Source organism: Gossypium arboreum, chromosome 6 (genome assembly GCF_025698485.1).
Source record: "Gossypium arboreum isolate Shixiya-1 chromosome 6, ASM2569848v2, whole genome shotgun sequence".
Lineage (NCBI taxonomy): Eukaryota > Viridiplantae > Streptophyta > Magnoliopsida > Malvales > Malvaceae > Gossypium > Gossypium arboreum.
The window spans coordinates 683,549-696,897 of NC_069075.1; the positions used below are offsets into that span (position 1 = coordinate 683,549).

The 13,349-nt window shown below is 31.2% G+C and overlaps 2 protein-coding genes across 2 annotated transcripts; both read left to right on the forward strand.

Annotated features, from left to right (window-relative positions):
* The first annotated feature begins 3,881 nt into the window (after positions 1-3,881).
* Positions 3,882-7,586, forward strand: LOC108483506 (MACPF domain-containing protein NSL1-like). Its single transcript, XM_017786952.2, has 7 exons — positions 3,882-4,355; positions 4,911-5,149; positions 5,304-5,490; positions 5,665-5,748; positions 5,821-6,004; positions 6,182-6,348; positions 6,477-7,586. Exons 1-7 carry the CDS (start codon positions 4,086-4,088, stop codon positions 7,167-7,169), a joined length of 1,824 nt encoding a protein of 607 aa, XP_017642441.1. The 5' UTR covers positions 3,882-4,085; the 3' UTR covers positions 7,170-7,586.
* A 1,652-nt stretch (positions 7,587-9,238) lies between these two features.
* On the forward strand, positions 9,239-11,552 carry LOC108483507 (uncharacterized protein At4g28440-like). Its single transcript, XM_017786953.2, has 2 exons — positions 9,239-9,580; positions 10,881-11,552. The coding sequence occupies exons 1-2, from the start codon at positions 9,322-9,324 to the stop codon at positions 11,096-11,098; spliced, it is 477 nt and encodes a 158-aa protein (XP_017642442.1). The 5' UTR covers positions 9,239-9,321; the 3' UTR covers positions 11,099-11,552.
* The last annotated feature ends 1,797 nt before the right edge of the window (positions 11,553-13,349 follow it).

The window sequence follows — 13,349 nt, forward strand, 5'->3', positions numbered from 1 at the left end:
TAGCTCGATTGATATATGCATTGTTGTTAATGCAAGAAGACATGAGTTCGAGTGTGTTGAAGCGTATTATCCTTCTATTTATGGGTTGGGGAGGGACTACGAGTAATTGTATGCATTATGTGAAAAAAGAGCAGATGTGATCAATTTTGACTTTGTAATATAAATTTAACATCGTTTTTTGGGTTTTAAGTAGGACTAAAATGACAATTCTTTTAAACATTGAGGTTAAATTTATTAAATTTTTAGATTTAGGATCAAATTAATAGAATGTGAAAGCATTGGAGGGCTAAATTTTTTATTAAGGCAATAAAACAAAATCCATGATAGACTTCCATAACAGAAGAATGACTAAAATATTTAATTTTGAAAACTTGAGTGACTATTCTTGTACTTTTCTCAAACTATTAATACATACACACACACATATATATATATATATATATATATATATGTATCTAACTATTATTATATTATAGATTATAATAAAAGTTAGGCTTAATAGTGTAAAAGACCCTCAAACTTTTTCAAAAATTCAAATAAGTCTCTCCAATTTTTTTGCACCCAATTGAGCCTTTCAACTGAGAAAATTAATCAAATAAACCCTTTCACCGTTGAATGTTAAAAACTAATGGAACTGATGACGTGGTAGATATGATTAGTTTAAATTATTTTTAAAGTTTATTTTTTTCCACGTGAATGACATGGAATTTTAAAAAAAAACATTATTACATAGAATTTAATTATTAAAATAATAAATTTATAAATAAAACAATTCTCTCATTTATTTTTACCTTTCTTCTTCAATTTCAAACTTCTTTTCAAAATGAAGAACCTTTTCTTTTCCAAACCTAACCGCCACCGCTCCCCATCTTGTTGCTGGTGAAGCTCCTCTTGGTTCTTATTTTAACATTGGAATAAAGCCCTTTCTCCCAGTCTTTCTCTTTCCCAAATGATTTTCTTTGATGCTGTGAGAAACTTTGTGAATCTAGACCTTGAGTTCAGAACTCAACACATCTTCATTATCATCATTGATATCCAAATTTATTTTTCTTTGTAAGTTCAATGCCTCGGAAGAATCAGAGGAACTGAGTGGAAAATTTCAATTACCTAACATGGAACAAGTTTGCACTCCTTTACTCGATTAATGGGTGGATGTATGCACTATGGGATTTTTTAATCAAATATGAGTTACAAATAATTTTTACAACTTTTCTTGATTAGTGTTATTGTAGTTTTTTTTAAGAAAATGGTTAGATTTGTTAGTCTATTTTCGTTAACTAGTCACTTTCTTGTTGTTTTGGGTTTTATACATTTGAAACATTTGCCTTTGGCTTAATGATTTGAGTTTTGTCAAATGTATGGTTATGGTTAGTTTTTTGCTAAAAAAATGACCATGGTAGTCGTTTACTTTAGTGGTGAAGGTGCAAACAGATTTAGCAATAGTGAAGGAGATGTTTGGGATGCCTTTATTTCAGTTTCAAAAGATGCTTTTTATAAGACACGTCTGAATTGTGTTGTCGTCGTATGAAAGTAAAATAAATAGTTACATTCGAAATTAAAATATATATAACTTAAAAAAATCAATTTTATTTAAATTCGTTAGAGCCCGCTCGGCTCGACTTGAGCTTGAATCTAAAAATTTCAGACCTAAAGAAATCTAAGTTCGAAATGTAGTCAATACTATATAGGAAAATGCATTGTTTTTTTATTAGAATTGGTGCGTATTGGTCTTATAAAAAGCTTTCTTTCCTCCTCTTTTGTAATTCATTTTTTTTTCATGAAACATTTTTGGATGTTAAGAATCCATGGACCAAAACTCAAATAGTTTTTCTCTTTGATCTCCGACACTAACGGTCAAATCTACATGAATTTAAGATATGTTCTTCTACTTGTCAATTGGTACTGGTTCACTATACCGATCATTAAATCATCACTTGAAACTCCGCTGGAGGAACTTTAAAAAAAAAAAAACCCTTTAACAACCTTGCACACTCAAATTTTTAGTCAAAAATTGACTTGAAATTCAAAATCAAATTTATTGATAACTTTGAAAGAAAAGTAACAATCTTTGGGTATTTCTTAAATACAAAGAAAAATATCTTTTGATTGCTCTCTTTTGTTTGAATTTGATCCAAGAGTCATTTGACTTGATTTTAGATAGATGTGAATTGCTTCAAGTGTCATGACAACTTGCTCTTGAAACGGATTTGGACCTCATTTCTTCAGTTGAAACGAATTGAAAGGCAACTTTCTTTATAAACGACTTTTGACTTCTTCTCCACGGTTGAGTTGGATTGGAAGACGACTTTTCTTCTGAACTAATGTGGTGTTCTTCATAATTTCTTCAAGATCTTCGTCTTCTTCAGAGAATTTAACTACCCCATTTGATCCAATTATTACACATATATGATTTCATCATTTTCACCATGATAATTTTGATTTTGACCCACTGTAATCTTAACTTTACATGTGGCACTTTCTAATTGGTTCGAAAAATTCATTGTTTACAAACTTAATGACTCAAATAAAAACTTTTGAATAGTTTAGTTACTTAAATAAAAATTTTTGAATAATTCAATATTCAAATTATATTTTTTAATTAGATGACCAAAACGAAAGCTTACTTACAATTTAGTAACTAATGGTGTAATTTACCCTTTCATTCAATAAATAGTTTATATTTAAAAATAAAGTTTTAACTAATTTATTGTTAATAAACAAATAATTTCATTCATTATAAAATGATCATTCAATTATAAGTATTTTTTTCAGTATGTTTAATTCCAAATTATTAATATCTTTTTATCACCTAATTATCAAAATTATAAAATGATCATTCAATTATTAGTATTTTTGTGTCACTCAATTATGAAAAGTTACAAAATGATCATCGATTATTCAATTTAGTATTTATTGATCACTAGTGAGCTAAGGTAAAAATAAAAACACCAAAAATTCAAATGCTTAGGTGACCAAAAAGATAAAATTGTAGAGTTCAATGACTATTTTGTAATTTTTCAAAGTTGAGTGATTAAAGAAGAAATTCACTAATAGTTGAATGACCATTCAGTAACTTCCATAATTTGATAACAAAAAATATATTAAGAAGAATTATGTGTCTACTAATGTAGTTTATAATTAAACATCAAAATTGATAATGATATTAATAAAAGTTTGATGATTTTACCTATAATTCATCTGAGCAGTAATTCCTCATTATTTTTATCATTAATTCATTAATCCGATCAATTTAATTAAAATTATTAAAATTATAGAAAATCGTTAAATTAATTTATATCAATTTACGAATTAACTGAAATAATCTCTCATTTAGAATTAATATTCCAATCAATTTAACTGACCCACCTGAATTCAAAATGGTATTGCTTATATTTTAAAGCAACATTTCATATATATATATATATTAAATTACTATTAATAAATAAATAAATAAAATGGGAAAAACGTTACAAACAATTCTCTTGTTTTCTACTCGGACACGATTAATTGAAAGTGCCATCGGAAGCATCATTGAGTCGAATGAAAAATACCTATTTTTAAATATATATTTTGAGAATTATTATTATTTTTATATTTAAAATATTTTATAAAATTTAAAACATAAAACAATTAATCAATTTTATTTTTATTTAATTGAAAAATAATATATTAATTATAAACATTTTCTAAAATATTTTAAAATATTCTAAACTCTGAAAAAACAAAATTATGTCCAATAATTTAAAAACGTTTGCGTATATTCTTAAGCAAATAGAAATTAAAAAAACCGAAACTATTCAGTACGTCGCCACGTGTCGTAAAAGTAAGCATTTTCAGAGAGTCGCCAGCCGCCTTTTGGTCCTTTCGTTTACATTAGCTTATGTCTGAAGTCAAACTTCAAGAGTTTACTTTTTGAGTAAATATATTATTATATGTTTTTTAAATTAAAAAATAATTAATCGAACCGAAGACCATTCAATGGGTCGTCGTCTCCTTCATCAGCAATGGACTAAAAAACCTCAAAATCCAAACTCAGTTTCATTAAACCTTTCAAGCAATTCAAGACATCGTCGATTCCGATATCCATGGCTGGAAACTTCCATCAATTGGATCCTCAATCGGCGGCGGAAAAGGCCGTTTCGGTTATCGGGTTTGGGTACGATTTATATAATGATTTAAGGCTATCGGCTTGTAAACCTGGTCCTTCCGGGTCGAGATTGATTGAACTTGACTCAGTGGTGAGTCGGGAACTGGTTTTTCCTGGTGGGGTTGCTGTTAAAAACGTGCCCAATTCGATTAAATGCGATAAGGGCGAGCGTACTAGGTTTCGTTCCGATGTTCTTTCGTTCAATCAGGTAAATTTTTTTTTTGTTCATTTTTTTTCAATTTTTTATATATTTTAATTATGTAGTTATGGGAATTTCTGCAAATTTAATAGTGATTCAAATTTTTTAATGAAATTTATACAATTTGCTACTGCATAGAGTGTAGAGTGACAAAGAAAAGCTTCTTTTTTACTGTTTTATAATGAATTTAGAAAAATTTTGATTCGTTCTTGTGAAACAGCATTCAATTGAGCTGTTATGTATATGTATATGTATATGGACATGGATATGGATATGGATATGGATATGGATATACGTATACATATATGTATATATGCCTATGTGTCTATGTGTATGTGTATATGCATGTACATACATATATTGTATATGTTTGTGAATGTATATGTATATTTAGATGTATATTTTTCTCATTTCTACTTTTGCTGTTTATTATGCATCTTTGTTCTTTGGAAGTTGTTTTGGAAATAAATGAGGCCGGAGTTCGAGTGTTTTCTTTAGTCTTTGCTTGACGGAATTTTCCGTTTCTCTGAATTTAACTTCTTGTTGGTTTCATTATGTGCTTAGATGTCGGAAAAGTTCAACCAAGATCTCTCGTTATCTGGCAAGATACCTTCGGGTTTATTCAATGCCATGTTTGAGTTCAAGGGTTGCTGGCAAAAGGATGCCGGTTCTACAAAATGTCTTGCTCTCGACGGTTGGTTCATAACGCTGTACAATGTTGAGCTCGACAGAGCTCACATAACTTTGTCTGAGCGTGTAAAACAAGATGTGCCCGAGACATGGGACCCTACTGCCATTGCCGAGTAAGTACTTTTTTTTACGGATGTTGGGATCGTTTTTGCGTAAAAGACTTGCTTGGACTTGAAGTTTCATATTTTGTAATGAATTGCAGTCCTCTTTTTTCGGATTATAACACCTGCAAAACAATCCCTGTTTTGTTCCTTTTTTTTTTCTCAGGTTCATTGAAAAATACGGTACTCACATCATCGTTGGGGTTAAAATGGGAGGTAAAGATGTTATACACATAAAGCAATCAAACAATTCGAATCTCCACCCTAATGAAGTACAGAAAACTTTAAAGCAATTAGCTGATGAGAGGTTCTCAGAAAATGAAGAAGCTCCCGTATTCTCGGAAAAACCAAAGGTATAAACAATGCATGTGTATTAGTCTGTTCTATTTTCGCACTCTATGGTAGTTAGACGAATTTCTGGGGAATGTTCACTTTGCACCTAATATATATGCGAGTTTATGAAAAACCGTCAGCCCATGAGGCTCAGGGAATAATGACAGTCCAATTTTGTTTATTTATTGCTTCAGGAAGAACCTTATATGCCGTGGGACCTTCAAGGCATGCCTGCTGCATCGATTAGGCCTCCCGTTGTTACTCGATCAAAGAATAATGTAAGTTTCTCGGTTACATGCACTGATTAAGAAATTCGGTAATGGTGATGACTGTTACATTTAACGTTGTAGGATATTGTGAATGTTTATATTCGAAGGGGAGGAGTCGATTATGGTCAAAGTCATAGTCAATGGCTTTCAACTATATCGCAGTCGCCCAATGTTATATCGATGAAATTCGTGCCTATTACTTCCCTACTGGGTGGTTCTCGAGGCAACGGATTTTTAAGCCATGCGGTGAATTTATACCTAAGATGTGAGTTTGCATAAATTTTTATACTTTCTGTTTTAAATTTTCCGACTGGTAAAGGAAGTCGAATCTTTGAATGACTTAGTTTCTATAAACCGAAAAGATTTCCCTGTTGCTTGGATCATAGTGAGCTCATTCACATGTTTATACTCGACAAAATGTCGATGTACTATTACCGTGCAGATAAACCACCGATAGAGGAACTTCGTGAATTTCTCGAGTTTCAAGTACCCCGACAATGGGCTCCTGTATATGGCGATCTGCCTCTCAGTCTCAAGCGAAGAAAACAAGCATCGCCGTCACTTCAGTTCACTTTTATGGGGCCTAAGCTTTATGTTAATACCGTTCCGGTATCGTATTGCACCACGATTTAACATTCTAGTTCGTTACAATTGCTTGCTGCTTAAGTCAAAGTTTATACTCACGGTTCTACTAAAGTCCCACATTTCCGACTTGTTCTCGAATCCGTCATTTACAGGTTGATACCGGAAACCGACCTGTGACGGGAATACGTTTATACTTGGAAGGTAAGAAGAACGACCATCTAGCAATCCATCTTCAGCATCTTTCAACTCTTCCTACAATCCTTCAGCTCTCGGATGACCACAATTACGAGCCTAACGACGAGCCACTCGGACGCGGGTACTTCGAGCCAGTCAAGTGGAGCATATTCTCGCATGTATACACTGCACCTATACAATACAATGGAAGCCACTTTGATGATACCGCTGCCATCGTAACCAAGGCTTGGTTTGAGGTAAAGTCTGTCGGGATGAGGAAAGTTCTATTCCTGAGGCTTGGATTCTCCATGGTCAGTTTCACTAAGATCCGTCGATCTGAATGGGACGGACCCTCGACATTGTCACGGAAATCAGGAGTTTTCTCGATGTTGATCAGCACTAGGTTTAGTTCCGGACTGACTCAACCGGAGAAACCAACCAAAGTGGATTTAAATTCGGCTGTTTTCCCCGGAGGTCCACCTTTACCTCCAAAAGCACCGAAATTGACCAGCTTCGTTGACACGAACGAGACGGTAAGGGGTCCGGAGGACTTACCGGGATATTGGGTGGTTACCGGAGCTAAACTTTGTGTAGAAGGTGGCAAAATCTCAATCAAAGCCAAGTATTCATTGTTGACAATATTGTCTGAAGATAGTATGATGTTAATGTGAGAGAAACCATAAAAGTACTACGAAAGCACTTGGACTAAAAGTCGGATTGTATTTTGCTCCCTTTACTTAGAAAATGGGCAATTAGTCCTTGTATAAGGATCAATTTGCTCTTTAATTTAACGTGTAGGGATTAATTTACCTATTTTTTAAGTAGAGGAGACAAAATACAATTCGACTCTTATTACAAGAGCCTCCATGCTACTTTTACCAAGAGAAACCATATAATTCATGTGCATTATTTGTGCCATTGTAAAAATGTTACCATTTGCTTCATTTATTCCAAATTATGAGGTCATTCTTGTCAATTGTGTTTTATACAAAGTTAGTGAATCGAAAAGGTTGGGTCAGGTTCGAGTTCAAGTCAAGTCTGGATTATTTGAGTTTTAAAGTTTTCAAGTAATTTTAATTCGTGTCAAATCCAGGTTTGAGTTGTTATGAGTTTATTTCATTTGGGCTTTCATGTTTTGGTCATTATAGATTTAGGTTGTTTCGGTTGATTTTTTTTGGTAAAATCAAATTGTATCAACTTTAAATTTGCATTAATCTGATAGGATTTTTGGGTTTGAACCAGAATTGGCAAATTTAGTTTTATGGCTGAACCTTAGTCAATAAATTATAATTATTTAATTAAAAATATTAAATAATTAAACTTAAATATAAGGCTTCAATAAAAATTGGCCTTCAAATTTTATTACTTTTCTCATTTAGACACTTAAAAGATTTTTTTTTGGGTCAAAAATGGTGTCTTAACTATCAATTTTGTTTCATTTTACCCTAATTCACAATATCAACCAATAAGAACTTATCATTTGGCACATTATTATCGAATGTTGTTACTTTTTCAGTAAAATGAGATGGAATTAATAGTTTTTGTACCGTTTTCTAAAAAACAAAACTTTCGACATCTAAGTGAGAAAAAAAAGTATAATTTGAGGGTTAGTTAAGTCATTTTGTCGATGCTATCTTAATTATGACATGAAATATATCTAAAACACATAAATCAAATTGTAAAGACGTGTATGTTTGTTATGTGGACAACTTGAATCTGATCACCCAAGCTACTCATGTGATAAGTACACATGTATTTACAATTTAATCTACATATTTTAAATATACTTCATATTAGATTTGAATTGATAGTTTTTGTATAAATATCCACGACTAGAACATAAGTATCTTATTGATGAGATACTATTGAAGACTAAATTAGAACTTTTTTTAAAAGTTTAGGGACTATATAGTATAAAAATCGACAGTGATTTTCAAGGACACATTAGTCCTTGAACTTTTTATTAGTCCATATTAACCTCGAAACTTGGAAGCTTTTCATGATTTGGTCTTTGAATTTAGATCTTGTTAACAAATGATAACATGGTAGATTCTCTGAGTGCTATGTCATTATACCTTAATGTAATATAACTTCACAGATCAAATTGAAAAAAATTGTCAAATTCTAGGATTAATGTGGACAAAAAAAATCAAGGACCAAATTAAAAAAAATTTACAAGTTCAAGACTAAACTATTAGCAAATTTCGTTTTGGTCACTCAATTTTAAAAAGTTACAAAATCATCATCGAACTATTCAAAAGTTTTCATTTAAGTCATTAGGTTGTTAAAATCGCCCATAGCCTTCTCTATTTGCATTGATTGTACTAATTAAAAGCTCTCAATCCCCTTCTCTTCTACAGTTCAAAAAATTTATATCATGAATTAACTTTGAACGTTACAAATACGTGAATTAAAATGTGAATAACTTTCTTCTTCGATTTCCAACATTGATTGTCATCGAATTGAATCTAAGGTATGTTATTCTACTCATCAATGGGTATTGATTGTCAAATCGTCTGCTTAAAGCTCTCTAGTCAGAGCTTTAAAAAAAAAAAAAACTAATAGCCTAGTGACTTTAAAAACTTTCTAATAGTCTAGTGACCATTTTGTAACTTTTTTAAGTTAAATGATTAAAAAGTAAACTTGCTAATAATTTAATGACCTTGATGTAATTTACCCAAATAAGAAACGCTTCGATTGCTGTTCTAGGGCTTTCACATTTCTCAATTCTCCCTCAAATCTCTGATAGTATATATACACACACACGCATACGTATGGTGTTAAAAACTATAGAAAAAGAAGAGCTTTACACCATTGAAATCAATGGCGACAGTACAGCAGCAACAACAAGAACAAGAACAACAGATCAAATCAACGGAGAAGAGAAAACCAGTGTTTGTGAAAGTGGACCATTTAAAGCCAGGTACCAAAGGCCATACCTTAATCGCTAAGGTCTTATCTTCAAACATGGTCCTTCAAAAAGGTCGAGCTGCTTCTCAACATCTCCGTCAAACCCGAATCGCAGAATGCCTTATCGGTGATGAAACCGGCACTGTCCTCTTCACTGCTCGTAATGATCAAGGTCCTTTTTTTAAAAACCCATTTTCTTTTTGCTTTTTATCTTAAGAATTTTTACGATTTACCAAAATGGGTATGTAAAAATTTTGATCTTTTCTTTGGGTTTTTTTTAAAAAGTTTTGGGGATTGTTTTAAGGATGAAATTAAGTGCCATTTTTTATGATAGTGTGGATTTGATATGATGACGGATCTTAGCTTTTTTTAGCTGTGATTAAGGGTTATTTTTGTATTGTGATTACAACTTTATGATTTCACTTATCTGATCTTAATTCTTCTCAAAAAAGGGTAAAGCTTGGATCTTTAATTTGGGTTTTCTTTTTTCATTTTTGGCTTGTTTCAAAGATGGAAATTCAGTGCAATTTTTTATTATTTTTTATAATATCTTTGTTTTTGTTACTTGTTAGTGCAAATGTGAATTTGGGTGCGGTGGTAAGTCACATTGAATTTCGAACATAGCTTACATAAGCTCGAACATGAACCCTGAAACGGAAATGAACAATACCAAATAAATCTTTGTTTCTTTGTTTTTGTTAGTGCAAGTGTGAAATTTGGTTGCAGCGTTAAGTCGTATTGTACTTAAAAAGAGTGATAGAGCATAGGTTCAACAAGCCCCGAATATGGACTGTAAAACTGATATTACGAATTTAGGATACCAAAAAAATGACTTGTTATTGGATGATGCATTTTGTTTCATCCTTGATACTAAAAGCTGTGTTCTTTCATTTTGGTTTTTTATCTTTGGCTTGTTTTAAAGATGAAATCTATTGCATTTTTTTATGACTTTTATGATATTTTTGTTTTCGTTAGTGCAAGTATGAATTTGGGTGCAGTGGTAAAGCACATTGCATAAATTCGAACCTTGGAGACTGACATTATTTGGAGGGGCAGTCACGAGCCCCGAACATAAACACTGCAACAAAAAAGTGTATCTGTGATTGAATGATACATTTTATTGATACTAAAAGCTTTATTCTTTCAATTTTTAGCATGTTTAAAAGGTGAAATCCATTGCCATTTTTGATGATTTTCATGTGATCTTTGCTTTTTTTTTTTTTTTGGTTGAATTTGATATAATCAAAGAAAGGATCTTACTTTTTATCTTCTCATTTAGGAGTTATTTTGTATTCTGATGGTTGTTTGATTACATGAATTGAGTTCCTTACTGTGATTAATGTATTGTGATTGAATTGATTTACCATTGTTTGAGCTTCTTTTCTTTTGTTTAAAACCTGTTTCGAGTTTTCAATTTTGTTTATATCAAGAGAAAGGCGTTCGAATCTGATCATGTTTGAATCATTTTGCAGTTGAGTTGATGAAGCCAGGTAATACCGTAATTCTTCGTAATGCAAAGATAGATATGTTTAAAGGTTCAATGAGGCTAGCTGTTGACAAATGGGGTCGTATCGAGGTCACCGAACCTGCTAACTTCATCGTTAAAGAAGACAACAATCTCTCCCTTGTCGAGTACGAGTTGGTTAACGTTGTCGAAGAAGTAGAGGCTGGTATGAACACCAATGACTAGATCCCAATCAAGTTGTTACGAAGTTGGCCTAATGATTCTTTTTTCTCATAATGTCGGTACGGAAAACAAGGTTTTCATTGCGAAAAAGTGTCGGGTTTCGGTATACAAATCTTGCTTTGATTTGCTAGTCTTTATGCCATTGTATTTATGAAGAATACTATTTCTCTTATCTTGTGGTTAAATTGCATAGTTTTCAATTCATATATGTCCATACCTTAGTGTTTTATATCGGCGGCGAAACGGATTAGCGATTATGATCAGTACTCCCAAGATCATTGCTTTGGATACGTCGTATACATCGAGATGTTCTCGGTTTATTGTAATTATCCCGTGATGCGAAGTTTGGTCTAGTTTCGGGAATAGGTATTTGTTTTACATATTTGTATTGGACATCCATGCAAAAGGCCGTTCATGTTGGATTGCCGAAGTGTTCATATTTGAATGATTGGGGCAACTCTCTCTAAGTTGGTCATGCAATGTTAACGTCAATCACGACCAGTATTTGCATGAATATTTTCCGAACGTACTTTGGTCCCCTTTGAGACACTAGCGAGGAAGGTTCCATTCCTCGAAAAGGGATTGGAGGTTTTTTTAAGCATAATGATAAATTTAACTCTTAATGTTTAATTTTTTTTCCCTTTGGTGTTTCTTTTAGTTAAATTTGGTCCTTAATTTTTAAAAAAAGAGTCAAATTGTATTTTTTTAAACGGAAAAGATGACTAAAATATTAATTTTTAACATTGACTTGACAATTTGCATGGTAATTTATTTGCACGTCATGTTATCATAACATTATTCGTATTATGTCATGTCAATAAATAATTTAAAAATTATAAAATAAAAATTTGTGATTGTCACGTAGATTGTTATATTTAAAATTTTAACATTTTAATTAGTATTCTCGTAAAAAATATCATTTAAACTCTTTTTCAAAAAAATATCATTTAAACTCTTTTTAAAAGGTGGATGGTCAAATTCAGCTTAAAAAAGATAAGGGCTAAATTGACAAAAGATATAAATGTTAAGAGCTAAATTTGATATTATGCCTTTTTTTATCTCATTTTGATACCGAAAATCGATAAAGGTAGTGATCATATAGAAAATTTTTGAAGTTCGGTGATTGAAACATAATTTAAAGCAAATAAAGTGACAAAACTTGTAGTTTACTCCTATTTTTTTATTTTTTTTGAACAATGATAACTTTTTAGACAAAGTATATAGGAGGAAGTGTTTAGGTACAAAAATAAAACCAAAAAAAAAAAATTAAGTACTAATGAGAGAAATATAAACTTAAAAATTAACGACTAATGAGAGAAATATAGACTTAAAAATTAACGACCAAAAGCTTGTAGGAACCTATAAAACTTCAAGGTCTGTTTTAGCATTTATCCCTTGTCGAATAGGATAATACCCATTTTAGTCCCACTTAAAAATTAAGACTTAAATTTTAATCCTTTTCAACATTGACCAAACGAAAAATTGTAATTTTGGCTCTTCCAAAGAATTATTTATTCAATTTAGACCTTTTAACACAATTTTTTTTATCTTTTCAACTATAATATATTAATTTTTCGGATTTCTATATCATGATGCTAAGTTGGATCATATATATATAATAAATATTAAGTTTCAAAAATACATATAAAATTAATAAATTAAACAATAGGGTTAGACAAGATTATCATCTGTTACTGTATACAGAAATAATTACACCAAGAATTTTATTATTCAGTTGTATATACTTTGTTCGAAATCTGAAATCGAAAGGAGATATTTTTCAACCGATTAAGTTTATTCTTTTTCGATCAAATCATTGGCTCTCGATATTTTTCTTGGCCGTTTCATCTTTAACATGTCTATACTTGTTTCGAATTGCACATAAATCATATTCACTCTAGAATATTAAAAGCAGAAAAAAAATATAAGAAATAATTTAATGAACACTAACAATCAAAATGCTGATTGAGTCTTAGCTCGATTAGTATGATTAATGTTGTCAATGTCGAAGAATGTGAGTTCAAGTGTGTTGAATATGGATTGAAACCATGACTAGGTGACTACTAATATAATTTACCCTATTAAAAACAGAAAAATCGATAAAGTTCGTGTACTATTCAAATCGAATATTACTAAGGTTGAATTCAATTCGAGCTGTCAATAGTGTCTAATTTACACATTAGTGGAACAATCTAATTACAAACCCTAAAGCTCCATTTAATTGTTGAGTTTGATATCATTCAAGATGGAAAAA

Bases quoted from the DNA above. Each gene is read 5' to 3' on its own strand.
- LOC108483506 (XM_017786952.2), top strand. From the start codon at position 4,086: ATGGCTGGAAACTTCCATCAATTGGATCCTCAATCGGCGGCGGAAAAG. The intron at 5,749-5,820 runs GTAAGTTTCTCG...TTAACGTTGTAG, and splicing joins TTACTCGATCAAAGAATAAT to GATATTGTGAATGTTTATAT. The intron at 6,005-6,181 runs GTGAGTTTGCAT...ATTACCGTGCAG, and splicing joins GGTGAATTTATACCTAAGAT to ATAAACCACCGATAGAGGAA.
- LOC108483507 (XM_017786953.2), top strand. From the start codon at position 9,322: ATGGCGACAGTACAGCAGCAACAACAAGAACAAGAACAACAGATCAAA. The intron at 9,581-10,880 runs GTCCTTTTTTTA...ATCATTTTGCAG, and splicing joins CACTGCTCGTAATGATCAAG to TTGAGTTGATGAAGCCAGGT.